The following is a 25,419-nucleotide window of genomic DNA, read 5'->3' as shown; positions in this document are numbered from 1 at the left end:
AATGGCTGGCTGGACGACGGACTGAATGACTGACTGAAAGACTGAATGGCTGACTGAATGGCTGGCTGAACGCAGGCGGAAACGACAACATAACATCAATGACACGACAAGGGCTGAAGGGAAGAGAGGGCAGGAAGTGGAACAGGCAGTGAACGTGAACTGAAAATACTGGGTCAACGACCCAGAAACCCTGACACAGACAAGAAAAAACTGTCACTGCTTCATACAAGTGTGTCATACATTTTTTGTTCCATAACCCCATCAACTTTTTTCTATATATTTCAATTATGCATGTGAAGTGGCTCAGGTCTGTTCCTGGCCTTGTTTTCAGTGTAACATACATTTATAAATAAGATCCCAAGCATGGGAACATCTCAGGATCCCCCAAGAAGATGTGGAGCATATAATTTGGCTTGAGGACTTCTGGAGTTGCTATGCCTTGTTTTCTGAGGCATATAATGAGAAGCACCAAGTCTACTGTAGAGGACATATTTTTGTTTTGTTTTTTTCTAATTCAGATTTCTTTTGTTTTGCCACATACTTTTTAGTTTTACTTGTCACTTGGTTAGATGTAGGACGAGATCATCATTGGGATTAAAAACATAGTTCATTAACAACACTCAGCATTTCTTTGTGCAACCAGCTCAACAAAAACTAAAAGCCATATTAGAATTAGTATCACAAGTGCAATAACATTTGTTGTGGCCTGGGCTCCTTCATCACAAAAACCACTGACATTGGGTTTTTTTGCCCTAAGCATCAATAAGCATCAATTTCTGCTGAAATGTTTAGAGTATTTGGTGTAAACACCATTAAAGGATGGAACCATCTTGCCTTGGATCAAAAGTTTGTTGTTGTTTATGTAACAGTGTGGGTGATTTTCCTTTTGACACCCTTGGTACCAATTGAACATCATGTAAAAACATCACAACCCACCTGATTACTACTGGAATGGAAGGATGATACACAATGATACATGTCACAAGACTCATCATTTCAAGACTGATCATTTCAAACTGGTTCCTTCAAGATGAAACCAGAGGATTCACATCATGGATGTGATTCTGAAGCAACTGTGTGATGCTCTCGTGTCAATATGGATCAAAATCTCTGAGGAATGTTTCCGGCACCTCTGTGAAATTGTACCATGAATAAGGTAGTTATGAAGGCAAAAACAGACTCATTTAAATAGTAGTAAGTCATAAATAAATCCAATACACCGATAATTAAATGAGTATTAAAATCTATGCACTCACTTCAGTTATTCAGTTCAGTTCCTATAATGACTGCACAAAAATTCTTTAGAATGGCTTTAAAATTGCGCAACTTTATTTATGGTATTAATTCACTTTTTCACATCACCAAAGCAATCTTTCTATTCTGTTATAGACTTTGTCACATTCCATACAGACTGTAAAATAAGTCATTTTTGAAGACTGTACAAACCATTTTATATTATACAACTTTTTCAGGGTCAAACTCAAACACTTTTTAAGTATTTTAAAAGTCCATTTTAAAGCTTTTCCCAACACATTACCCAAAAAGAATGCATGTTTTACTTTGCATCACCTCAGTAAGACCATGTGAAAATCAAAACAAATCATCCTATGCACCACACAAAAATACTCCAAAAGGAAAAGGTTGCCTATAGTGTATAAACTCAAAACACACATTTCCCTTAAAAATTAAGATGTACAAATGTGAAAAAAACAACTTGTTAGAGGTATTCATCTCCTGATGAAAATAAAAAACAACCCCACAAAACAAGAAAACTGCACCAAATACCACAAAACAATACATGGTAAGTTCAAATTAATTTTTTATCGTTCTTTTATTGAGTCTGTTTTATCCTTTTGTTTGGTGGCATGGTTTGGTCAGACCTCTGTCACGGAGAAAAACTCTCTAAATCAGTTAGTGAGATGGTCCAGTCGTCTGATAGGTGAACCACAGTCTTGTTTAGCCTCCCTGTACTCTAAGCAGGTACAGAGGATGGCTTTATCAATCCTTAAAAATGGTTCCCATCCTCTAAGGGGAGAATTTCAGCTTCTTCCCTCAGGACGGAGGTTTCTATTTCCGAGATGCAGGACAAAGCGTTATAAAAATAGCTTTATCCCCGTTGCTGTCACTGAATTAAATAAGAACTGTTTTTGATTCGAAATATTAAAATTACTATATATGTGCCACAGTGAGGTTTATATCTTTATTAGGTATGTGTGTTTTTGAAGGGATGCCAAATGCTATCATTTTTTCTGTAAAGCAAATTTACCTTGCCTATGGGTATAAATAAAGTTACCTTGACCTTGACATATAAGACTAACAATGCACAAGCATCTATCTAACACCTGTTTATTTAATCTATCATCTGTGATATTATTATGTAATTGTTCATTATAATGTATTGTTCGTTTCCCTTAAATAAACAGGCAGCCTTAAAGTATGAAATATTCATATATGAAAACACATATAAATTTGTATATTGTCTCAGTTGGTAATAGTGTCCCACAGGCCTCAATGTGAGTTTAAAGCCATTTCTAATGTTTAAGGTGTGCTCACGAGAACAGATTTTGAGGGAAAGTCAGGGAACCTCAGTAGCACAAAAAAGTGGCTGTTCTTTGTGCCCATATGGATCAGTCCCTCATATTACCATTATTATCGCCCCTAAGGTGTTGCCAAATGAACCAAGATAATATTTGAAAAAGCTGCAGAAATACACAAAAACATAAACTTTTAATTTTACTTGGTAACAACTTCGTTTTTAGCCTTTAATCAGAAAGCCTTAAGTTGGGTAGTTATATATAACAGTAACTCACATTACTGCTACTGCTATGTAATGTTAGTTCACAGCATATTTCATAAATTACCATATCATAACTAACTGCTTTACTAGCGTTGCAATATTGCATCACGCGCAATGCATTTCAATAGTTTATCCGAGTTTATGCGAGTTTGCTAGCTAGCAAAAAAGTAGTAATAATTATAAAAATTAGCATGTGTAACGTACACATAGTTGAAAATTATTTACTAGGACTTAAGCAAACTCCCCCATTCTGAAAAGGTACAAATCATTTTGCAGACCTTTCAGGTGAATTTGGTCGTTGTCTTATCCAAGATTTGTATTTGTCCTTTTCCAGCAAACGCTCATTAAAAACTGCAACCTCCAGGCTTGTTATTGCACTCATTCCTGACTGTTCGGGGCGGGTGTCACACACTGAAACAGACATGCAGAGGTGCAAGGCAGCCCAGGTGGAGAAATGTTGTTTTTAGAATTTGCGACTCATTTTATTTCTCTATCTGATAAAAAACAAACGAACAAAGAACTATTCAATCAGACAGTCATTTGTTGTGAATGAAATAGAGTTACAGTTTCAAGCAGTTTTAAGCACCACATCTGAAATTCAAGCACTTTTCAAACCTTGAAAAGACAATATTAAAATCCAAGTATTTTCAATGATTTCAAGCACCCATACAAACCCTTGATATTACATCATAGAAAAAATATAACAAATAAAGGCAAAATCAGTTAAACAGTATTTTACTGTATATCATTTAATGTAGCAGTGGTTGAAATAAAATACCCCCCCCAAATCCACAGTCCAGCATAGAGTGGCTCAGTGAATGTCGTCTGGACTCTGTGTAGCAGGGCCATGGTGTCAGAGACGCTGTAGAAGCACAGAATACCTGCTCTGGGATTCAGATAGACTCCAATTTTAGAGGAAGAAGGACCTAAGAGGCGAGTTGTCGTGTTGTTGTGTCTGAATTTATAACTGTCCTTGTAACAATCTAATGCCCAAGAATTATTATTGCTTCCAAATGCAGTTTGATCCAGTTTATTCTCATTCTTATATGTTACGGCTACTGAAAGTCCTTTCCCTTTCCACTCCACTTCCCAGTAACAAGGTCCAGTCAGACTCTCTTTACTCAGGACCTGCTGCTCAATGGAAAACCTGTCTCTGTTCTTAAGACAGGAATTATCTGGATCTTGAAGCATGTCTGTAACTGTTCTGTTCTGATTAGACAGGAAGAGTTTTCTGTGAACTATATCTGGATCCAGCGTGAGTTGACATGAATGTTTTAAAAAGTCATCTCTGGTCTTAGGATCACTTTGTGGCAGCAAAACATCCACTGACCTCACTGTCAGAGTGATCTTCCACAGTTCATCACACAGAAATGCTTTGAGTTTATCTCTAGCTTCTGATATCACCATTTGAAGACTCTCAAAGTACTTAACCTGACAGATTTTAAAGCTTGATGAATCTGTAGAGTCAATGAATACGGGCATTGTGGAGTAACTTAGTAGAAATTCGGTGTGGTCCTCTGTGCGTGAAAGCTGCTTCAGCTCCTCTTCTTTCCTCCTCAGCTCAGCGATCTCCTGCTCCAGCTTCTTCTGAAGCTCTTCGACTCGACTCGTTTCATCTTTCTGCTGGGATCTGATCTGCTGCTTTAAATTTGAGGCGTTTTCTTTGATGAAACTCACCAGCTCATCAACAGTCATCTCAATGTCCTTCACTGCTGTATCAGCAGACAGTTTGATCCCCTCTATCTCTTTCTCAAGTACTCCTCCTTCCTTCTTTCTGGTCTGGATTCTCCGCTGGACTTCTTTCAGAATTACCTCCAGGTCTTTCTCTTTGTCTGCCCTTTCTTTTTCAACTGGAACTGTTTCATGTCCTCTATGTTTATTTATCCAGCAGAGACAACAGACACACATTTGATCAGTGCGGCAAAACATCTTCATCACCTCATTGTGAACTGAACAGGTGTTTGCTTTCAACACCTTGTCTACCAGCTTGTGCTTTTCAAAAGCAGGGGAATCATGGATAGGCTGGAGGTATTTCATTTTCTCTACCAACTCTGCTAACATGGTGTTTTTCACCAGAATAGGCCTCGGTGTGAAAGCCTGTCTGCACTGAGGACAGCTGTGGATTCCTTTTGCATTCTCTGCTTTCCAGTAGGTTTCAATACAGCTCATACAGTAGTTGTGTCCACAGGGAATAGTCACCGGATCCTTGAGTAGATCCAGACAGACAGCACAGCAGAATTGTCTGTCTTCCATCTTCTTTCCTTGTTGTGCAATTATGTGTGCAGAGGTGAATGCCAAAACTGTTTCACTGTCAGTGAAGAAGTGTGTATCAGGTTAGTCTTCATTTCAGAAAAAGGTGTAGTTTGTGAAACTCGTACCTACCAGTCTTAATAAATCTTTTTATTGTTGAGCAGCAAGAACGTAAAGTGAACTGTGGGAACAGGTAAGCTTTTAATGTAGATTTCTGTATTAAGAAATATTTACGAACATGAAAATAATAGACGCCACAATGAAGAGTGCAACAAGCTGTTACAGTTACTGCAGGAAATACTAAAAACAAATCCCAGTCACAAGAGCACCAAGACATATTGTGCAAATTAGAATGAGCAAATGCAACAGAGGTAAAGCTGCAGCTTACTGGAAATCTAAACCCAAAACAGCACAAGTATACTTGAGGAACAAGTACAGGGAATATGTCTCCTACTTTACCTTTTTTGGAATTACTTTGGTTGATATATGGTGTCTCCTTTAAGGTAGTGGAGCAAGAGATAGTCAGCTATGCAGTCAGATTCAGACAGAGAGGATGGTTGCTTTTCCTAAAGATGACATACACTGAGTCAGTGACGTGTTTCATCAACACAAAAACAAAGATGCAAGTTGAAAAGATCTCGAGTGCACCACAGCACCACAATTAAACAAACTAGACTTTGTTCCGAAGCCTCTCTTACCTGCCAGCATGAGTCCACTCACCGTCCCAGACAAAGAGAACTTGTCTTCACACTTCACACTTCTTATATAAGGAGGAACAACATTCCTCCGCCCAGATTCCAACTGTCACTTGAAACGTGTCATCTTCACCACCAGTTTGGCAGAAAATGTTGCAGAGCAGCTCATGAAGAATAACAACATAGTTTTTAAGGGTAGTTGGCGCAGGTGAAATTTAATACCTCCACGGGTACGTCATCTGTACCAACTGCCTTTTCGGTCTTTATATATTTGGCAGTATTTACATATGGTTACATATTCGCCATGAGGACTAAGGTGGGGGTTGTCCTGTTAATTTACACTCATCAGGCACTTTATTAGGCATACCTTGGTAGTACTTGATTTTTACCCCGTTTTGTCTTCAGAGCTGTCTTTATTCTTCATGCCATAGATTCAAGCTGCTTGGAGTTTTTGGTCATATTGACATGATAACATTAGACAGTGGCTGAATATTTAACGCCTGCATCCATGTTGTCAGTCTGCTGTTCTACCACTTCCCAAAGGTGCTCTGTTAGATTGAGATCTGGTGACTGTGAAGGCTATTTGAGTACAGTGAACTCATCGTCATGTTCAAGAAACCAGCCCAAAATGTGCCAAGAAAATATCCACCATCCTGAACTGTTGATGCAGGGCAGGATGGATCCATGGTTCCATGTGGTTTACACAGGAATTATGACTCTACCATCTGAATTCTACAAGAGAAATTCTCAATGACTAATCAGACCAGGCGACAATTTCCTCCAGTCTTCTTTTGTTTAACTGTGGTGAGTAAAATCCATCTTTTTCCAAATGACTGTCAAAGATCAAGCCTCTTCTGTCCAAACACAACCTTAATACAGGCTTTTATAACCTCTAGTCTTGATTACTGCATGATTACTGCAATGCAATGCACTCTTTATCAGAATCAGGAAGGCCTCCATTGCTCGCCTACAGCTGATGCAAAACGTGACTGTCCAATTTTCATCTGGAAAGCAAAAGTACATCACTCCAATTTTAGCTTTCCTTCATTGGCTTCCAGTTCGTTTATCAATCCATTTTAAAATCCCTTTATTTGTCCTTAATAATTGTGCCCCATTTTATTTGTCTGAGCTGCTGCACCCATATGTGCCACCTTGTTCTCTCAGGCCAGTGGTATGGTAAATATATATATATGTACATACAATCCAATTTATTTACTTTACCGTCACTTGGCACTGACATCACAAACAGAAGGAGAAGTGAGGACTTGTAGATTGTAACTGCCAGCCGATCCCTTATTTTCTTTTACTTTTAAATCTAAATGATCCAGATTGGTGACTTATAAAGAAGTCACCCACTGTTCTTTCTTAGTCATAGTCATTTATGAAGGCAACACTTTGGACATAGTATTTATTTCAGTCTTAAAAGTTTATAACAACTTCCGGATAACATAAAATGGAAACAAAACAACAAAAAGAAAAAAAAAATGCACATTTTTTTTTAATCGCACCCCAGGCTGACACAATTAGAATTCATAAAAGCAGATTTGAAAAAAAAAAAAACACACACAAAACAAACAAACAATAAAAATCACAGGGAAATATTTCACCCTCCCCCAAACAGCTCGCATAGCTTTACAGTACATCAGGAATCTGTACGCTCAGACCTGTGTTACCACACCATGAAGCCTGAACACTTTATCCAATTTGGGATAGAAATTCAAGCCAGTAAAAGTGGATTTGAAAGTGTTGGGAACAAAGGCAGCCCCTTCAAACTACATCAGGATCTTTTTATAGAAAATTCCCAGCACCTGGAAATGTAAGAAACACAAAAAATGTCCCTGTTTTCTAATCAAATAAAGAAGAATTTATCTGAACTTTATTTTCTCCGTTTCCCGTGTTGATATTCGTAACAATTTCCAATCATTCAACTAGCTGAAAGCAAATCCCCTTTATTTCAGTGGAACAATACAAAAGGTTGAAGCATTGGCATTGTTAATATCACATAAGACTGTTATAGTTTCATGAAAATGGCTGTTTGCGTTCAGTAGTAAGCTTTATTTTTTCATGAAATGTAATGTATGACCGTTTCGTGGTTAAAAACAACAAACAAGCTCTCCACAGCCGAATAAAGTTTATATACTTTTTAATCCTCTTTTTTCAAATATATATTTATTATATATAAAATACTGTTTCATTCATAAAAGCCTTACTTTGTACAATATCTGAGTCAACGTGCGTTAAGTGAATGTGTGAGCTAAGAAGAACCTGGAAAATCGCCGTGCATAACAAACAGCTGGTAGTGATTCGAGCTAATACACTAAAAACAAAAGTGTTTTACACAATATACACATTGTATTACTTACAAAAACAAAAAAATAAGCAAAAGAAGGCGATATGGTTAGCAAAGAGTGGGAGACAGCAGGGTTATCACTACGAAATGTAACGTAAAACAGAAAAAATAAGAGCGAGAAAGAAAGGGTGATTGGTAATTTTTTTTAAAAAAGCAGTCATTCTCACTACAGAAAGCTCATCGTCAGTGCATCTGTCATCATGGATGTTCCGAAGTCAAAGTGCCGATTTGGTAACTGTGAAAACCATCAACTCCTTATCAAAAATAAAATAAAATCAAAAGTTACTCTGTCACATTTTTGCTGCACCAACGTGTCAAACGTAATTTTTGGGGGGAAAAGGGGGAAAGGGAACAAAGATCCTTCTGGGAAAGAAGGGAAAAGAAAGAAAAATGCAGTTTTGTTGTCACACATCCATCGTGGCACCATGAATTGAATATATTCTGCTTTCATTTTGAGGTACTTCTTAAGACAAACAAAGACTAAATGTAAGATTTGTTTACGTCAGTTTTTTTCTTTTTTTTGTCTTTTTCTTTTTTTTTTTAAGCTGTGTTGCACAGTAGCACCATTGTTTTAGTTGTAGTTTGTTTTTCCGGAAGACAATGCACCATTGGAATTCCAACTCATCGTGACTGCCCCCACCCGCTGCCACACTTGTCTACTGTACGTCCAATCGTCTCTCGTCATCGATGGGCGTCTCTCCACCTCCTGGCAGTGGTGTGTTTGCTTGGTGGCATGCATGCCGTTACGTGCGCTTCATGCAGACTGCACAGCGGCTCACACGTGTCCGTAGGCTACCTGCCTTGTAGGTCTCAGACTGGGGCTTTCTGTAAGAGCCATAAGTATTAAGATGGTTAAGAGAGGGTTGATTTTAACGTGGGTCATGTAAGTACTGCATTATACACATTCATATATACATTCATTATACACATTATTAGGTACACATGTTCAGCTGCTCATTACTGCAAATATTTATTCAACAGCAACTAAAATTAGGGAAATAAACATGGCAAAGAAGAGTCGCAAAGAATTTCAAATTGAGCAAAACGGGGAAGAAATGTGATTTAAGCAACTTTGAACATAGCATGGTTGCTGGAGTCAAATGATCTGGTTCTAGAGTTTTAGAGACAGGTGAACTACTGAGATTTTCCTGCAAAACTCTAGTTTTTACAGAGAATGCTCTGAAAAAGGAAATATCTATTGAGCGTTCCTATCAGCTCAAACCCGTCTGGTTTTAAGCTGATAATAAGGCAAAGTTAACTCAAATAACAACTCATTGCATCCAAAGTTTGCAGAAGAACATCTCTGAATGAGCTCCAACGGCAGAAGACCACACCAGCCAGATGCCACTCGAGCCAGCTAAGAACAGGAAACTGAAGCTACAAGTCACATAAGCTCACCAAATTATTCAACAGAAGACTGGAAAAAATCTGCCTGTTCTAATGAGTCTTAATTTCTGCGTCACTATCCAGATTTTAGGGTCAGAAATTGGTGTAAATAACATAAAACCATGGCTATATGGTGTGAGGATATTTTCTCATCAATAAACTTTCCCCTTTACAGACGTTTGCACATGAATCCACACCTGAACATCTCAGAAGTTTCCACGGTGGCCAGCCAGAAGCTGTAGGAGTTGGCATAGAAGTTACATGTCCCTCTGCCGTGGCACTCGATGAAAGGGGAGCTGCGGAACTCCTCCAGGCAGGAGCCGGGGGAGGCGAGCGCCTGACCGGAGCCCTCTGCACCCGCACTGGTGTGCTGTGGGGAGAGAAAGAAGAATTAGAATTGTAGAGAATTTGTTTTTTTAGTTTTCTTAATTAATGAACTCCTTCTGAAAGGGGAAAAAGGCAGAAGATGGGGGGTGCTGGTCACATGTGCTGTGCTGGTGTAGTTGCAGAGAGGTGTCTACCACCAACCCAAATCATAGCAGTCGACAGATTTTAGTCCCACAGGCCTAGTGACCTCCTGGCAACCACTGGTTGCTATGGAGGAATGTGTATTGCTTGCTTGGTCTCAAAGAGGTGCACAGTGCTGCACTATAAACTTGCATGCAATTGTTTGGGTTGCTACCAGACTGCAGCTGTTGCCTAGAATCTGAATAGACGTTTTTCACTTACTAAAGGTTGTCCTATCATGGCAATCAACTTTACTTCAAAATGTGCAAAAGGGACCATTTGGTAGCAAAATGGTCTCAATTTCAGTTTTATTTCTATAGTGCCAAATCACAACACGACGCTACTACTGCTACCACTCAGCGAGCAGCAGTGATACTTTTGCGACACAAATGGAAACAAACTGAAACTGAGTGTTATTACAGTGTGGCTCTCACTTTGTAAAATATGATTAAAATAGACAATAAGGAGGGTTTGTTATAGGACATGCCAACCATCTGACTGACTAGTCACTGCCATGTGAGAGTACAGCACGCTCAGTTTTTCAGTCTGATCCACCCACCGTTTGTCATGTCCAATCTCAAAAAAAGCAAGATTGTTGTCTTGATCTTTTAAAGACAGTTGATGAGGAAAACCAATTACTGTAATTTACCGGTACAGGCTCCTGTATTTTGAAAACAGAAATACACACTATGCTACTCAGCTTTTGTGTATCGGCAAAAGGATTTGGGGTTTTGGAAAGCAAGGTTCTGCTAGGAGATCCAGCCAGTATGAGATTTTAGCCAAGGTGGGGATGGAAGTGTCTGAGTGTGTGTTTGTTTTGTTGCGTGTGTTATTTCCTACCATCATAAAGGAGTATCCAATCCACAGTACTTCCCAGTTTTCAGGGCAAGAAGGAATCTGGATAGTCTGACTGTGAATTGCAATCACCATGGCGGGAGCTTCACAGACTCTACATCTGGATGCACAAACATAGGAAAACACAAGATTTACACACTTCCCTGAATTCGACAGTACTGCCCTTCCCTCCTCCCGTCATACCTGCTGACATGAGGCCTGATATTCTCTCCCACGAAGGGGGCCATGTTTTCGGGCATGGGTCTGTCCGTTGACAGCCAGTAGGAGTAGTCGTTACGGGATGCGAAGTTGCAGACGTTGTTGATATTGCAGAACATGAAGGGCATGGTGCTAAATCTGCGCAGGCAGCTACCGGCTGTGCCTGAAAGAAGACGGTCAGTTATATGAACTGCTTTCTGACAGCTGTCTGATACAATGCAACTTCTAGGTAAAGCCTACCAAGGTCCTGTCCGTGTGCCCGCTCGTTGCCCTGCACGTACAACAGAGAGTATCCGTTATAGATAAACTTAGTTCCAGTGGGGCACTCTGGGTCATCGGTGGTCTGGCTGTGGCGGGTGATGAGGAAACCGTGAGCAGCAGAAACTGATCCTGGGACACCGGGAGGACCTTGTGGGCCATCTGAACCACGGGGACCAGGGTTGCCAGGCTGACCTGTAATAAGGGGAATGTCTGTATTAGCAATGAGAAGCCTCAGGGCAGCAACAGTACCAGTATCCACAGAAACATCAAAATCTCAGCTAAAAGCTCACATAACCATTCCTATGACTTCCAAAGCAAAAACAACAAACAATTAAAAGAGCAGCTAAACAAAAAGGTGTAAACAAAAAGCAGAGATGCCCCCGTTCACCTGACAGCATGTACATGGACAAACAATGTCTCTGCTGAAAACAGACATCTCTCAGATACCAACACTGCAAACTCTCATCATGTTCCAACCAAACGTCACTGAACCAACAGCAAAAGAAGAACAAAATTACATTAATGTTTGAAAAACATTACCATGAATTCTGTCTAACCTTTAATCTCAAAACTTAAATCCATCGTGATAACAGCACATTTCCTCAATAACTCCATTTCCAAGTGTGCTTTGAGAGAAGTTTCCCATCAAAAATAACCACGTTCCACCTTATTAGCTTATTTATGCACAAACACATTACATGCAAGTTCACTACTGTGTACAATTGTAAACTCCAGCAGTTTTATCCTTCCACAGATAACATCCATATGTTGATTCATGGTTTTCTTGAGTTTCTGGTCTACTGCAGCATATTCTCAAAGGTGTAATAGAGAACAAAATAGGCCATATCAAATCCTTTGTATTTTTGTTCCATCCGAATTTCCTTATTAGCTTGTTCGCTTTATTTTGATACGTAGACATTTTCAAGCAGTAACATCACAAAGAACCCTGGGTCCTAATAGGTTAAACTTCTTCTTTTACCAGCTGCTCCCTTTAGGAGTCACCACAGCTGATCATTTGCCTCCAATTCCAGCCTATCTCTTGGACCGTCCTTTGTCACAACAACCCTCTGTGTATTCTTCTTCACTACATCCATGAAGCTTCTCTGTGGCCCTCCTCTTTTTCTTCAACCTCCATATTCATCCTTTGTCCAGTATATCCTTTTATATCCAGTAAATCTTTGATCAGCAAATAAATAAAACTTTTGGCCATGACAGTACATACACTACTAATAACGTTTACTCTTTGTTTAACCAGGGATAACATATAGAGTAGGTCAGTGATGAGACTCTCTGCCTTACTTACCAGGCTGACCTGCCGGACCAACGTCTCCCTTCCTGCCGGCAGGTCCGTTGAAGCCAGGAGGACCATCGCTCCCAGGTCCACCAGGGTCACCTTTGATGCCTGAGACCAGGAGGCAGGAGAGGCAATGACTCCATCAGTTTTTTCCACCTTAGATCATTTTACTCATCACGTTCACATTATATTAGCCCGCATATAAAATTGTCATGGTTTCTATATTGTACAGCACTTGTGTGAGAAGAGCCTGTGAAAAGGGTTGTATACTTTCTGAGTCAAAGATAATTCATGACAAAATGTGTGACTTACAAAGTATTGCTTTTACTTTTAAAATTCACTGTGTAATCTGTCCCCTAGCATTATGGAAAATGTTCAAAATATTCGGCCTCGCTATCAGAAGTAATAATAGTACAAAACCTTATTTTAGGATCACAGATGTGGCCAAAATCATATTGTCAGTATTTATGGAAATACAAAATCCCTATTTAATATGTATTAAATGCAAAAATTGAAAACCTCTTTCCTCAAAACTATAAATATCTGTAAAAGTACAGTATAGATAGCTTTGTAGGAAGTGCTTCCCCTTTGAGAAGAGCAGCATAATCATTTGATCCTGATCCTGTGTCTTTTATGTTATTTTTATCAGTTCCCATCATAGAAACTATATTTACTTACCTGAGCCTCCAGGTTGGCCAGGCAAACCAGGTGGTCCTGGAGAACCAGGTAGGCCCTGAAGACCTGGGGGTCCCCGTTCTCCCTTTAGCACAATGGGAGGCGAACCTTCACCGGGATCACCCGGAGTGCCTATTAACACGAGAAAATTCTCCTGTTAGCGCACTTGTCTGGGGGTGAGGCGGAGGGAGACAAAATAAAGCAGCAGCACAGATTTTTCTTTTGAAGGTAGTCTCACGTCTCTTCACTCTAGAAGAAAAGGATAACATGTTGACCTACCCCGTTCTCCAGGTAATCCACGATCTCCAGGAGGGCCACTGGGGCCAGGATATCCAAGATCACCCTTCAATCCTGATAAAAACAAATCTTTAGGCTCTGTTCACAATAAATGCTGAAGACTAAAATATGTTTTTGTTTAAAAAAAAAAAGAAGCACAAATAATGTTATTGTGAACAAACCAGGGAATCCAGGAACACCAGGCTGTCCTGAATCTCCCTTTATTCCAGCGGGGCCAGTAGGACCAGGTATGCCCTGAGAAGAAAGGGTTGTAGAGATATTGTGAGCTCAGCTAACGAAGGACAAAGAAATACAGATGTGCATTCTTTTGGAGAAGATAATGAAGTAAATGTAAAACAGGGTGTTACCGGATTTCCTGGAAAACCAGGATCTCCCTTCTGTCCGGGGATGCCAGGAATTCCAGGCATGCCAAGAGTACCCTTTTCTCCCTTAACGCCACCAGTTCCTGGGAGTCCACGAGGACCTTGTAGGCCAGGTGAACCTTCACACGCAGAGAATGAAAGGTCAGATGTGATAACATAAAAACAACACAACATTGTTGATTATGTGTTTTTTTTTCCCCCACCAGGGTTTTGATCACATTTGGATTTTAATTAAGCAATTAAACAAAACATTTTTGGCTGATTTACTTTTATGCTTTCTTATGGGTCTTCTTCTGATGTGAAAAATTCTTTGCCCCCTTCCTGATTTCTACGTTTTTTTGACACATCAAATTGTAATATCAGACAAAGATAATCTGAATAAATACAAAATGCAGTTTGTAAAGATTCGTTCAATTTCACTAGTCACACCTAGGCTGCTGAAATTACTTAAATCAGTCTGGAAAGGTTTACAAAGGCATTTCAAAGGCTTTGGGACTTCCCAGGGGTGGTCGACCTATCAAAATTAATCCAAGAGCGCATCAATGACTCATCCAGGGCGTCACAAAAGAACCCAAACAACATCTAAAGAATTGCAGGCCTCACAGTTCAGAGTTCATGATTCAACAACTGGGCAAAAATAGCATCCATGAGGGAGTTCAAGGAAAAGACCACTGACCAAGAAGAACAAAAGGCTCACACATTTACAAAAAGACATCTTGATGGACTTCAGTCAGATTGAGATGCTTTGGCATGAAGTCAAATAAGCTGTTCAAATTTTGTAAACTCTCCAATGTAGCTGATTTAAAACTTTACTCCAAAGAAGAGTGGGCCAAAGTTCCTCCACAGTGATGTGAAAGAGTCACTGGCAGACATCACAAATACTTGATTGCAGTTCTTGATTGAAATGTTTGGAAAATTAAATCATTATTTAAAAACTGCATTTTGTGTTTATTAAGATTATGGTAAATGGTAAATTTACCATTTACACGGGTGATGGCAGCTACGTTGTAGCCACAGCCACCCTGGGGCGCACTGACAGAGGCGATCTTTATTATTATCTTTGAAACATGTAAGTGTGAAAAATGTGAGAAAGTATTTGCGTGGTTCTTTCTTTAAATCCTTTGGGAAACCTTGCAGACACCAAACTGAAGAGTTTTATTTTCAGACTGTGTGTTACAGGTGTAGTAATGGTGAACCCTGAGACTGATTACTGGTTACTATGATTGCCTCATTTGACAGAACAGGATAAACACACATGTATGTTACTGGTAACTAAAAATCATGGTAGAGAAACATTTTAAGAAGATCTTCAGGTAAAAACAATCCCGAAAAACAGTAAACTTGCAACTTGACTGTGTGTAGGTTTTTATGGTTATAAGTCCTGGGCGAACTGTCCTGTGGGGTAAAGAAAGGATGAACTGAACACTCAATTTATAACATAAACCGTCACACAAATCCAGAGGTTAGGGCCGGGGTTAATTCATCTTCAGATCATTAACAGTTTTGTCATACAGTTCGGTCCCAATGTTTTTGGACTATTACACATTTTTGTACTCTTGCCTCTGCACAACAACACAACTACTGTATTTTCCGCACTATAAGGGGCACTAAAAATCCTTTTATTTTCTCAAAAATCAACAGTGCGCCTTATAATCCAGTCTCAGATCAAGAGCTTTTTCTCTCTTATGTACTTTTTTCTTCCCATTACACTGGTACAAGATTTTTCCCCCCAGAGCTGTGCAGACACTTTTAGATGTTTTCTGGCAAACTCTAATCTTCTTATATTAGTATTCTTGACCTGGCTTAATGTTGTATTTGTCACAATATATGAAGGGAACAGGCCTCACGGTGCAATTGGACTGCTTTTCAGTCAATTGTTCAATTACTTTTGAGCCTCTGAAAAATTTGGGTCTGTGTATAAAAATGACTTCTGAGCAGTCATTGCAAAAAAAATAAAAAAATAAAAAAATTAAACCCATAGAGCTAAAGCTGAAAATCTGCACTTCGATTACATATTGATTATCTGATTCAAAACCCACTGTGGTGGTGCACAGAGGAAAAGTGAAGTGGATTCACACTTTTACATGCTTTGAACTGAGAGAAATTGATGTGAACTAACCCCGGCCCAGCATGAAACTCAGTTTATATGGTTACATGTATCAAACCCATCAAACCACTGGAGTCTAACCTGGAGGACCTAGGGTTCCCAGAATTGCCAGGCAAACCGGAGCCGGGATAAAGGAATGGGGCAACAAAGAAGAGCAGGTTTAGACAGAGGTAGGCATCAGTACAGAAACACAGTCATACCTGACAAAGAAAGAGGTATTTCTCCTTTACTGAATAAACCATGGGGGCTATTCGGCTTGATTTAATTCATGCACAATGATGTGGTATGTTAGCGTAAATGCTAGTTGTCTGCTTTTAAATAAGTTGCTGTTAAGCTTTTACAAATGACACTGATATGTATTCATATTTGACATAATTTTTATAGTCAATCATTAACATGAGAACCAACAACAAACTAAGATAATGTTAACTGGCACCGTTAACCTTGTTTAAGTAACTCTTTGATAAGCGACAGCAGGATTACCATATGCCCTGTTTTTTAACCAGTGAGGTCTTCAACCAGTTATTGGTTTTGGGCTTTTTAACAGGTTTTGCAGGCAATAAAAAAACTATAGCTAATAGCCTAACAGCCTTATCTTTCAAAGATAAAAAACAAAACCCCATTAAACTACAATATATACTCAATACATAATGCTTAAATATAATCATACACAATGTGAAAACGACTAAGGTGAGTTAGTTATATGATGTGTTTTTGTATTTAAATTCTGTGGTGCTGATACATTCTGAATTTGCTGCAGCACCTACATGTGACCCAGATCATCCACATGCTGATTTGTGTTGCGATTATCACGATCACACTTGAAGAAAAAGAAAATCTTTAATAGTGGCTTACTTGTAAAAAAAAGTGCATTATGCTACCATCAGAGTGCATGGAAAGTGAAAAGAGACAGTTGTTAGGAGGAAATACAGAGGAGATGCAGTGATTTATCATCAATTTGTTCCTAAACTGATCAGAGAGACGTTAAACTCGATCAGTGCTGCTGTAGGAGACATGCAGGAGAAGTCTGGATGCTGTTGATCTGACCTGCAGGGCCTGTGACGCACAGATGCACGAGTTGTCACGCGAAGAGGGCCCGCCACACCAAAGCAGGTGGGACCAAACCACAGGAAACAGGAGTAACATGTAATAACATTGTGTCACCCTGACAACCCCCAAAATGTTTTCATGTAGCCTGATGCAGGGCTGGATAGCAGTTGGTTCTGACAATTGCTTTCAAAAGATGTGGCTTTTAAATAATGGGTGATTTCCAGTAAATATACACTCACTGCCGCTTATTAGTTACACCTTGCTAGTACTGGGTTGGACTCCTTTGAGCCTTCAGAGCTGCCTGAACTGTTGATAAAATCAGGATGAATCCATGGTTTCATGTTGCGTACTTTTTAAATCTGACCCTACCACCTGAAGTCTGCAGCAGAAATCAAGAGTCAAGAGCCAAGCAGTGTTTTTCTGATCTTCTGTTTTCCAATATTGGTGAATCTATCTGAACTGTAACCTCGGTTTTCCTGTTCTTATGTGACAGAAGTCACCCAGTATGGTCTTCTACTGCTGTAGACCATCTGCTGTAGACCATATTTTTCTTTTTCAGGAGAAACTGTAAACCCTGGAGATGGCAGTGTGGGAAAACCCCAGAAGTTTATCAGTTTCTTAAATACTTGTATGGCACCAACCACCGTGCCACATTTAAAGTCATTTAAATTAAATTTCTTCCACATTCTGATGCATACTTTAAACTTTCAACTATGCCTACATGCTAAACGCATTGAGTTGCCGCCATCGGCTGATTAGTTGAATTAGTGTACCTAATAAAGCGGCTGATAAGTATAAATAAAACCTGCACATCTACTTTTATCTTTTTTTTACATAAAGAAAGATCACAATGCTACAAATTTGTTTCGGTTGCCTGTTATTACAGATGCTTCCATGAATTTGAGAATTTTTAAACCAAAAAGTATCTTTAAAAAATAGAAGAAATAGTTAAAAACAGGGATGTTTTTCTGAAAGGGTTTGTCAGGAGAGTCCACTCTGTCCAGCACTGTATGAGACTTGTTCTCAGTGTGTATAAACACACACACGCATGTGTGCTTTTGTCGGGATGAACAGTGTCCATGCAGATGGCTGATTGGTGAGACAAAACCAAAATATGGCAGCAAAGCCAGAAACAAACCAACGACAGCTCTTATCCAGAATCAAAGAGTTTTTGCTCTTTATGCTAACAGGGTAAATGAATTACTGCAGCAGCAGTATTTTTGTCGTCATCGAAACATCTTTAATGACAGATTCTTGACTGAATCAGAGATTTTGGTTTGTGTCTGCTATACTTGTTTGAAGTTCTCTTTTTTTCAGAATGGTTCACAAACATACAAAGACACACACTGATCACAATGGTCACATTAGAGGACAAACACACACAAATACACACGATTCAGTGCTGTGGAGAGATGAATGGATTACAGCTTTGCTAATGACCAGATCAAGAGAAGAGGACAAGGGGTGAGGAGACATGAGGGCGTATTGGTTTGTGAATAAAAACATTTTTGGATGATGATGAAGACACAACAATGTGGCATAAACACATGCACTTTTTGGGACGTAGTCATAACCCCAGAGGCAAACAGTGATTGGTGTGTGATGAGGTGAAGGGGGAGAACACTAACATTTACTCATGAGGGTGGTGTTGACAATAATCGGACAGGTGTGTTGCTTCTCATACTGGTGGTTTGATTGGTGCAACAATCTCCCATGCAAATCAAGGAGATGGAAGCGTTCACGTTTAAAGTGGAGATTCTGCCATTTGTTGTCTGGTTTTCTGGTTCCCTACAGGATTGGGTTAGTGGTTCTGAACTGGGAACCACAGGCTGGTATGTCCAAACCATGTTGTCTAGTTTGTCTACATCGTAGCATTTCACCAGCAATCCATCAGTGTTTGGGCTATTTAAGCCCATATAAAGAAGTCGAAACACATTCTTCTTTTAACGTACTTGTCCCACAGCTTTTTATTTACAGGAAGTGGCCCATTGGTGTGACAAGACTTGTGGATGGTTGATTGATTTCATAGTAATTTCTTCGTCTTACCTTTAAATCAAACATTTTACACTGAAGGGAAGCATTATTCAACAGAGATATCCAAAGAATCAAGTAATCTGCATGATGCCTATGGGGCAATTGGTTGTACAGCCATTTTCCTGCAAGTCTTGTGATGCAGTCAAATGCAGTGAGGCTGATTTTTCAAAGTTAACATTAGGTTTATGGGTAGGAACGGAAGAATCCTCTCTGTGGTCACTGATTACACAGTATAGTTATTATTAATACAATAATCATCTGAAAACCAGGCAGCAAATTCTAGTACTATATGTGGTGATAAATACTGTCCATGTCCCTTACCTGCTCTTCCAGGTAATCCAGGGGGTCCTGTGGCACCTTTAGGGCCTGGCAGAGACAGCCCAGCAGGCCCAGGAAAGCCAGGGGCACCTTGTTCACCAGGGCCACCAGGTGAGCCTGGGTCTCCTTTAGGGCCGGGAAAACCAGGGTTGCCGGGTACACCAGGAGGACCTGTGTCTCCCTTGATACCTTAGCACACAGAGACACAAATTAGAGAATGTTGAGAAAAAAATGTAACTAACCTGCAAAACCAGCAAAAAAATCAATAAAGAATACACAGGTATGAATATATATGTACTACAGGTGGTGGTAATTCACCTGGCAGTCCTGGACTTCCAGCAGGACCTGGACCACCATAACCTGGAATTCCTGGAGGGAAAAGTAATGAAAATATTTATTTTTGAGTAAAACAACGGAAAGCAATTTAGAATGTACAGCAAAATTACAGTTCCTGTAGATGCCCTGTGACTCACCTGCTTCTCCTTTGACTCCAGCTGGTCCTGGAATCCCATCGCGACCTGCCTGACCTTTCTCTCCTGGTGGACCAGACTGTCCTTGTGGACCAGGTTCTCCTGGTCTACCTGGAGCTCCTGAGCTACCTGGGGTACCGGGCACACCGTCAAGACCCTTAGGACCGGGGATACCAGGAGGACCTGACAGGAGAGTAGAAAGAGAAGATCGACCCTTGCTTTGCTTCAATGAAAAGAAGTCCCATTAACACAAAAACTGATCATGATCGACATACAATACTGCCACCTCAAAGGGAATTCCTGGTAAAATAAAAAGTAATATTAGTAATAAATTATCGCAATAAAATTCCTTTTTCACTCTGATATAAAATACATGTGCCTGACCAACGTCTCTCATCCAAGGTTTAATTTTTCTAAATGCTTGAAATGGTAATGTGACAGACTCCTTCTCTAATTCCTTGAATTCTCAAAGTCGACTCCTTTTTTTAAATTTGTTTTGGTCCAGTGAAGGCAAAAACGTGTCACCCTCTCCAGATTTACCAGCCAGAACCATTAATTGTGTTGTATTTTAATGCTGTTTTTTTTTTCTTATTGCCTTAAAAATTTATAATTGTATCTTTAATAGATAAAATACTGCCGGGTTCTCAAACTCCAGTCCTCGAGGGCCGGTGTCCTGAAACTCTTCCATGTGTTCCTGCTGCAACACACCTGAATACAATTAGTAGGTCATTAGCAAGACTCTTATAGAACTTGGCTGCATGCTGAGGTGGCAATTCAGCCATTTGATTCATGCTACAGCAGCTCATGAGTGAATGAACATGGTGCAATAAAAGTACTTTTAGAAGTACATGTTTCCAAATACTTTTGGAACATTTTACGGGTTAGGGTTTGACACTTCAGCATGCAGTCAAGTTCTATACTCTTGCTAATGCAATGCAGTTGCAGTTTAATATCAGCAACTTATTTCAGCTTTTCATTCTTCTTTTCTACATCTGTTATGATCAGACTTACCTTGGAATCCTGGGAGTCCGGGGTCACCTTTATCGCCTGGTCTTCCCGTCACACCTGTGGGACCTGGTAATCCCGGGTTTCCTTTTAGGCCTGGATTTCCTGGGTACCCTGGCAGGCCTGGATCACCCTACAAAGGATGTAACAAAAACTTTTAATGTGCACCAAAATATTATTTATAATAATAATATTTGCCTTTTTTACCAGGAAATCTGAGTGGTTAGATTATGCACCTTTTGTCCGGTTAGTCCAGGTGGTCCGACGCCAGCAGAACCTGGCTCACCTTTGGGTCCTTGGTTACCAGGTGGTCCTGGCTGTCCTGGGGATCCTGGTATACCCGACACTCCTGAAACACCTTTCAGCCCTGGTGGTCCTGTGTGTTCATTAAAGGGATAAGTAGCAAATAAAGTTTAACAAATGTTTTAAAAAAAGAATGTCATTAAGATACAGAATCAGGTATTCTCTTCCTTAGTAACACTAACCAACACACCAGTGCATCATTGGTTTGTGGGCAACCAATACAGGTTTTCAGAACTTTGGGCACCACCATCTTGCTTTGAAAGCCAGAGTGTATGAAAGTGGGACTAATAATACAAGGATACTATGTAAACACTATATTAAAAAAAACATAACCTGTTTCATTATTTGTCATTTGTGTGCTCTACATGAAATGATAGTTGAAAAGTCAAATAAAAATGATCATCGTGATATATCAAAAAAGAGTTTTCATTATAAATTTAGTAGGAAATATTTACTGAGTTATTAAATCAAGTGATAAGCGAGCACATTTTATTAAGACTTCAATTAAATTTAACTTATCGGCCAAACAAGTCACCTTGTTTGGCCGATGGCTGGCAGTTAGAACGAATGCCGGTTTAAGTCTGTTGCTCTATAGCAAGTTACAACATTTAATAAACAAGGTGTAGACCTGAAGGATATTAATTTGTATAGGCATATTTCAACACACAACACTGGCCTTTAATTACTAACATCTACAGCAATAAGGACCAAAGTTTTGATAAAAAGCACCTGGGATTCCCATGTCTCCCATTTGGCCTTTAGGTCCTGGAGACCCAGGAATACCTGGACCTCCTGGGCGACCAGAATCTCCCTTAGAACCTGCAAAAAAAATGAAATAGCATGTTAAAAATCTGTTTCTGTCTGTATTTATGTATGTACTTAGTATGTATGCATTAGGGGTGAATTCATACCTGGAGGTCCAGGGCGGCCAGGACTGCCATCTGTTCCTGGAAACCCAGGGTCACCAGGGAGACCAGTAGCACCTTTTGGACCCGGAAAACCTGTTCCACCTGTAGAAAACCAATATGTAAGATTTAACTCAAACTTTTTACTCTTTGAGGGCAGTGAAAATGTTTTCATCTCTACCTGAAGGTCCAGGATCTCCTTTTTGTCCCTTTAAGAGCTGCGATGGAACACTGGGTCCTGGCGGTCCCTGGAGGCCCATGTCTCCCCTCTCTCCTTTAGCACCAGGACCACCTGGTGCACCGTCTCTACCTGGAAATCCTGGTTCACCTGTGTAGATGCATCAGGCAGGCCCTTTCATGAGTAGCTGCATACTTTTAATCCAATTATACCAACAACAGAGGTCACAAGTTACTTGAAAATGATAAATTACTTCATATTTTTTATATTATTTTTCATAGCTTATGCAACCAGATTCCAGGTTTTTAATAGATTTTTTGCTGTAGGAAAAATATCATTCTGCATATGTCAATTTAAAACAATAAGTGTTATCATGCATGATTTTTGTGGTAAGTATGGAGTGTGTCAGTACCTTTAAATCCAGGAGCACCAGGTCCTCCTGGGGCTCCCGGTCCTCCAGAAGGTCCTGGAGGTCCATTGGGACCCATGTCTCCTTTCTGACCTGCAGCCAGGCCGGCATTGCAGAGGAGAGAAAGTTAGAATAATCAATAAACCAAAGTAAATATTTAATTACATACAAATAACATAAAAATGTCTATTATCATTTAGTCAACTGTTTCTAATTGCTGGTCTGATTTAGATTTTCTGATAACTTTGTGAGCTAACAACAATTAGCTAGCCTACAAGCTGCCTTTATACTAAGTTATGCAGACATTCAGCCAGTCTTTTTGTAGTTAGTAAATGCTCTAAATGATCGACTGCATAGTCATCATGACAGCTTTTTGTCCTTTGCTTTATCAACTTGTGACATATAATGCTTTTTATTGCTTTTCAAGATACCAATATAGCTAATGTTATTCATTTACAGCCATATTTCGATGATTGAAGAGTGACAGCTTACCTGGCAAGCCAGGCAAACCATCGCGACCAGGTCCTCCAGGTGGTCCTGGGGTTCCAATAGTACCTGGAAGACCTTGATAACCTGGAGCTCCTGGGTCTCCTGGTGGGCCTGGGATGTCTAGACCTGGAGGGCCAGGGTCTCCTTTTGGACCATCTGATCCTGGCAGCCCTGTAAAGATGATTATTATGACTGTCCTCTTTTCATTTAGGAACAACATTTGAACTGTCAGGTTAACAATAATTTGAACATTTTTACTCTCCACTCCCCTGGGCGGTCAAGATTTTGAGGGGTTGTCCTGGTTCCCACTTCTGCAATATTGGAAACAGTGCTTCTGGATTTGCAAAGTAGGAAGGAGTGGTTCAGCTCCAGGGTTTATATACATAGAGTTTGCTCTATGTGTGCTTTTGGGTATATGACCACACCCCTAACCTGTGGGAAGCATTTTGGAAGAATAAAGTATTGGCGCCCAATGTTACAAGCTATTCGGTCCCTTTGTTCTAATAATCAGGGTTTGGGTCATATTGTAAGTTAGACTTACAGTCCAACGTTCTCCAGACTGGAGAATGTTGGATCCTCTGGGCACAGCCAAGGAGCAGAGTGTTTCTGATTCTATGGCTTCAGAAACACCACCGATCAGTGAACTCCATCTTGCACCAGAGTGATTTGTAATAGTGGCTAGGATGAGAATTATTTCTTTCAAGTCTGAGGCCATGTAGAACCTCAGCTGTACAGTAGATTCGCTACTTCTGGCTGGCAGTGAGTTACTGCTCCAAGTAAAGGGGTTCAAGAATTCTGGGTTACGTTCGAGAGTGGAGGAAACTCTAAGCTAAAGACTGACAGATAGACCAATGTGACGTCCGGTTGTCAGAGCTGAGCCTGAAAGTGAAGTAGTCAAATTATAGAAATAGGGTTGAGCAATGTTCCTGCTCTTGTTATCTGCCTGGGATAACTACTAAAATCCACCTGGATGAGGTGTCTCCTGCATATCCTACTAGCAGGAGAGCCCAGAGACAGAGCCTAGAGATCAGATTATGTCTAACATCTTAAACTGCTGACGGTAGAATGGATATTTTGTAATGCTGAGTTTTCTCTTTTCAGTCAAACCTTATGTGACTTACCTGGTGGTCCCATTGGGCCCGGAGGTCCTGGGAGACCTGGTGGGCCCGTTCCACCAAAAGAGGGGGGTCCAGGGGGGCCACGAGATCCAGGTGTACCAGGTGTACCAGGCTCGCCTGCACAGACAGAGAATAAAGTATCAGCTCAAAGTTCTGTCCTGGTGTCATTTTGTTCTAAAACAATCACACAATCTAAAGAGTACCTTTGAATCCTGGAGCTCCATCAGCTCCAAGCCGTCCTGACAAACCGGGGTTACCAGGGAAACCAGGATCTCCCTTAGGCCCAGTGGAACCTTTAGGGCCCGGTGCACCCGTTAAACCAGGAGGACCAGGAAGTCCAAGACCAGGTTCACCCTGTCACACATATAACCAAAAAGAGCGTCAGGCACACAGGGAGGGACGAACAGTACAGTTTAGGACAGAACAAGAGGCATTTAATGAAAGCTATTAATGCATAACAAAATGTGTTGCTTAGAGAAAATTGCTTAATATAAAAAATCTGTCATTTTCAAATTGTAAGGATTATTTTATCCTTGTTATTTTAGCCTTCTACAGATAATAATGTTAGTAAAATTGGTATACACAACTATCCAAATATATTAAAACATATATATACACACACACCTTTGGTCCAGGAAATCCCAGCTCACCGGGACGTCCATCTATCCCTGGTCTTCCTGGTCCTCCAGGGGCTCCTGGTTGCCCGCCAACACCCGGGAATCCTGGAGGAGGAAAGAAGTGAGTGTGAGATGAAGAAGGTAACAATGACACAAAAAGCAGAGAGTATGTAGGGAAGTACTCAGAAGAAGTTGTTAAAGAGAAGAGAATGTAAATAGAAGTGGACAAAGGAAGACAAAACAGCAGAGGTAGAAAGAGCAAAGGAAGACAGATAGAGAACAGTTTATCGCTATCTTTGCCTTTTGGTCCTGGAGGTCCTGGCAGTCCAATGCCTGGGATTCCGGGTTCACCCTTCGCTCCCGATAAACCGGGAAAACCAGGCTGTCCAGGCTGACCTGGTATACCTAACAAAGGGAAATGACCAAATTAGGCAATCAGGCAGCATGTATGTTACTTTAGATACTGTGAATGGAAAGTATATTATTTTA

General features: G+C 40.2%; 2 protein-coding genes across 4 annotated transcripts in view; both read right to left on the bottom strand.

Annotated features, from left to right (window-relative positions):
* Nucleotides 1-1,760: 1,760 nt before the first annotated feature.
* LOC113019065 (tripartite motif-containing protein 16-like) lies at nucleotides 1,761-5,798 on the bottom strand. 2 transcript variants are annotated; one of them, XM_026162559.1, is made up of 3 exons: nucleotides 5,746-5,798; nucleotides 5,507-5,613; nucleotides 1,761-5,105 (listed from the first exon to the last, which is right to left on the bottom strand). In XM_026162559.1, exon 3 carries the CDS (start codon nucleotides 5,048-5,050, stop codon nucleotides 3,533-3,535), a length of 1,518 nt encoding a protein of 505 aa, XP_026018344.1. In that variant the 5' UTR covers nucleotides 5,051-5,105; nucleotides 5,507-5,613; nucleotides 5,746-5,798; the 3' UTR covers nucleotides 1,761-3,532. The 2 variants fall into 2 exon arrangements, with proteins under 2 accessions (XP_026018344.1, XP_026018345.1); XM_026162560.1 differs by lacking the exons at nucleotides 5,507-5,613; nucleotides 5,746-5,798 and adding an exon at nucleotides 5,180-5,495.
* A 1,877-nt stretch (nucleotides 5,799-7,675) lies between these two features.
* col4a5 (collagen, type IV, alpha 5 (Alport syndrome)) overlaps nucleotides 7,676-25,419 on the bottom strand; it is a 62,124-nt gene continuing 44,380 nt past the window's right edge. The window contains exons 26-51 of one of the 2 annotated variants that reach the window (XM_026162557.1): nucleotides 25,231-25,335; nucleotides 24,938-25,035; nucleotides 24,517-24,667; nucleotides 24,317-24,430; nucleotides 23,199-23,366; nucleotides 22,710-22,799; nucleotides 22,301-22,447; nucleotides 22,126-22,224; nucleotides 21,944-22,033; nucleotides 21,148-21,287; nucleotides 20,918-21,044; nucleotides 19,910-20,089; nucleotides 19,755-19,805; nucleotides 19,440-19,625; nucleotides 17,082-17,090; nucleotides 16,116-16,124; nucleotides 13,913-14,046; nucleotides 13,727-13,799; nucleotides 13,548-13,619; nucleotides 13,272-13,400; nucleotides 12,603-12,701; nucleotides 11,279-11,491; nucleotides 11,024-11,201; nucleotides 10,826-10,940; nucleotides 9,676-9,848; nucleotides 7,676-8,917 (exon numbers count right to left, since the gene is read on the bottom strand). In XM_026162557.1, coding sequence (XP_026018342.1) covers nucleotides 8,836-8,917; nucleotides 9,676-9,848; nucleotides 10,826-10,940; nucleotides 11,024-11,201; nucleotides 11,279-11,491; nucleotides 12,603-12,701; nucleotides 13,272-13,400; nucleotides 13,548-13,619; nucleotides 13,727-13,799; nucleotides 13,913-14,046; nucleotides 16,116-16,124; nucleotides 17,082-17,090; nucleotides 19,440-19,625; nucleotides 19,755-19,805; nucleotides 19,910-20,089; nucleotides 20,918-21,044; nucleotides 21,148-21,287; nucleotides 21,944-22,033; nucleotides 22,126-22,224; nucleotides 22,301-22,447; nucleotides 22,710-22,799; nucleotides 23,199-23,366; nucleotides 24,317-24,430; nucleotides 24,517-24,667; nucleotides 24,938-25,035; nucleotides 25,231-25,335 — 3,032 coding nt within the window. In that variant the 3' untranslated portion in view covers nucleotides 7,676-8,835. The remainder of the gene's footprint in view (nucleotides 8,918-9,675; nucleotides 9,849-10,825; nucleotides 10,941-11,023; nucleotides 11,202-11,278; nucleotides 11,492-12,602; nucleotides 12,702-13,271; nucleotides 13,401-13,547; nucleotides 13,620-13,726; nucleotides 13,800-13,912; nucleotides 14,047-16,115; nucleotides 16,125-17,081; nucleotides 17,091-19,439; nucleotides 19,626-19,754; nucleotides 19,806-19,909; nucleotides 20,090-20,917; nucleotides 21,045-21,147; nucleotides 21,288-21,943; nucleotides 22,034-22,125; nucleotides 22,225-22,300; nucleotides 22,448-22,709; nucleotides 22,800-23,198; nucleotides 23,367-24,316; nucleotides 24,431-24,516; nucleotides 24,668-24,937; nucleotides 25,036-25,230; nucleotides 25,336-25,419) is intronic. The other variant, XM_026162558.1, reaches the window with a different exon arrangement.

Source organism: Astatotilapia calliptera, chromosome 3 (genome assembly GCF_900246225.1).
Source record: "Astatotilapia calliptera chromosome 3, fAstCal1.2, whole genome shotgun sequence".
In the NCBI taxonomy this organism is placed as follows: domain Eukaryota; kingdom Metazoa; phylum Chordata; class Actinopteri; order Cichliformes; family Cichlidae; genus Astatotilapia; species Astatotilapia calliptera.
Note: the sequence above shows the minus strand (reverse complement) of the source record. Positions and strands in the feature narration are given on the sequence as shown.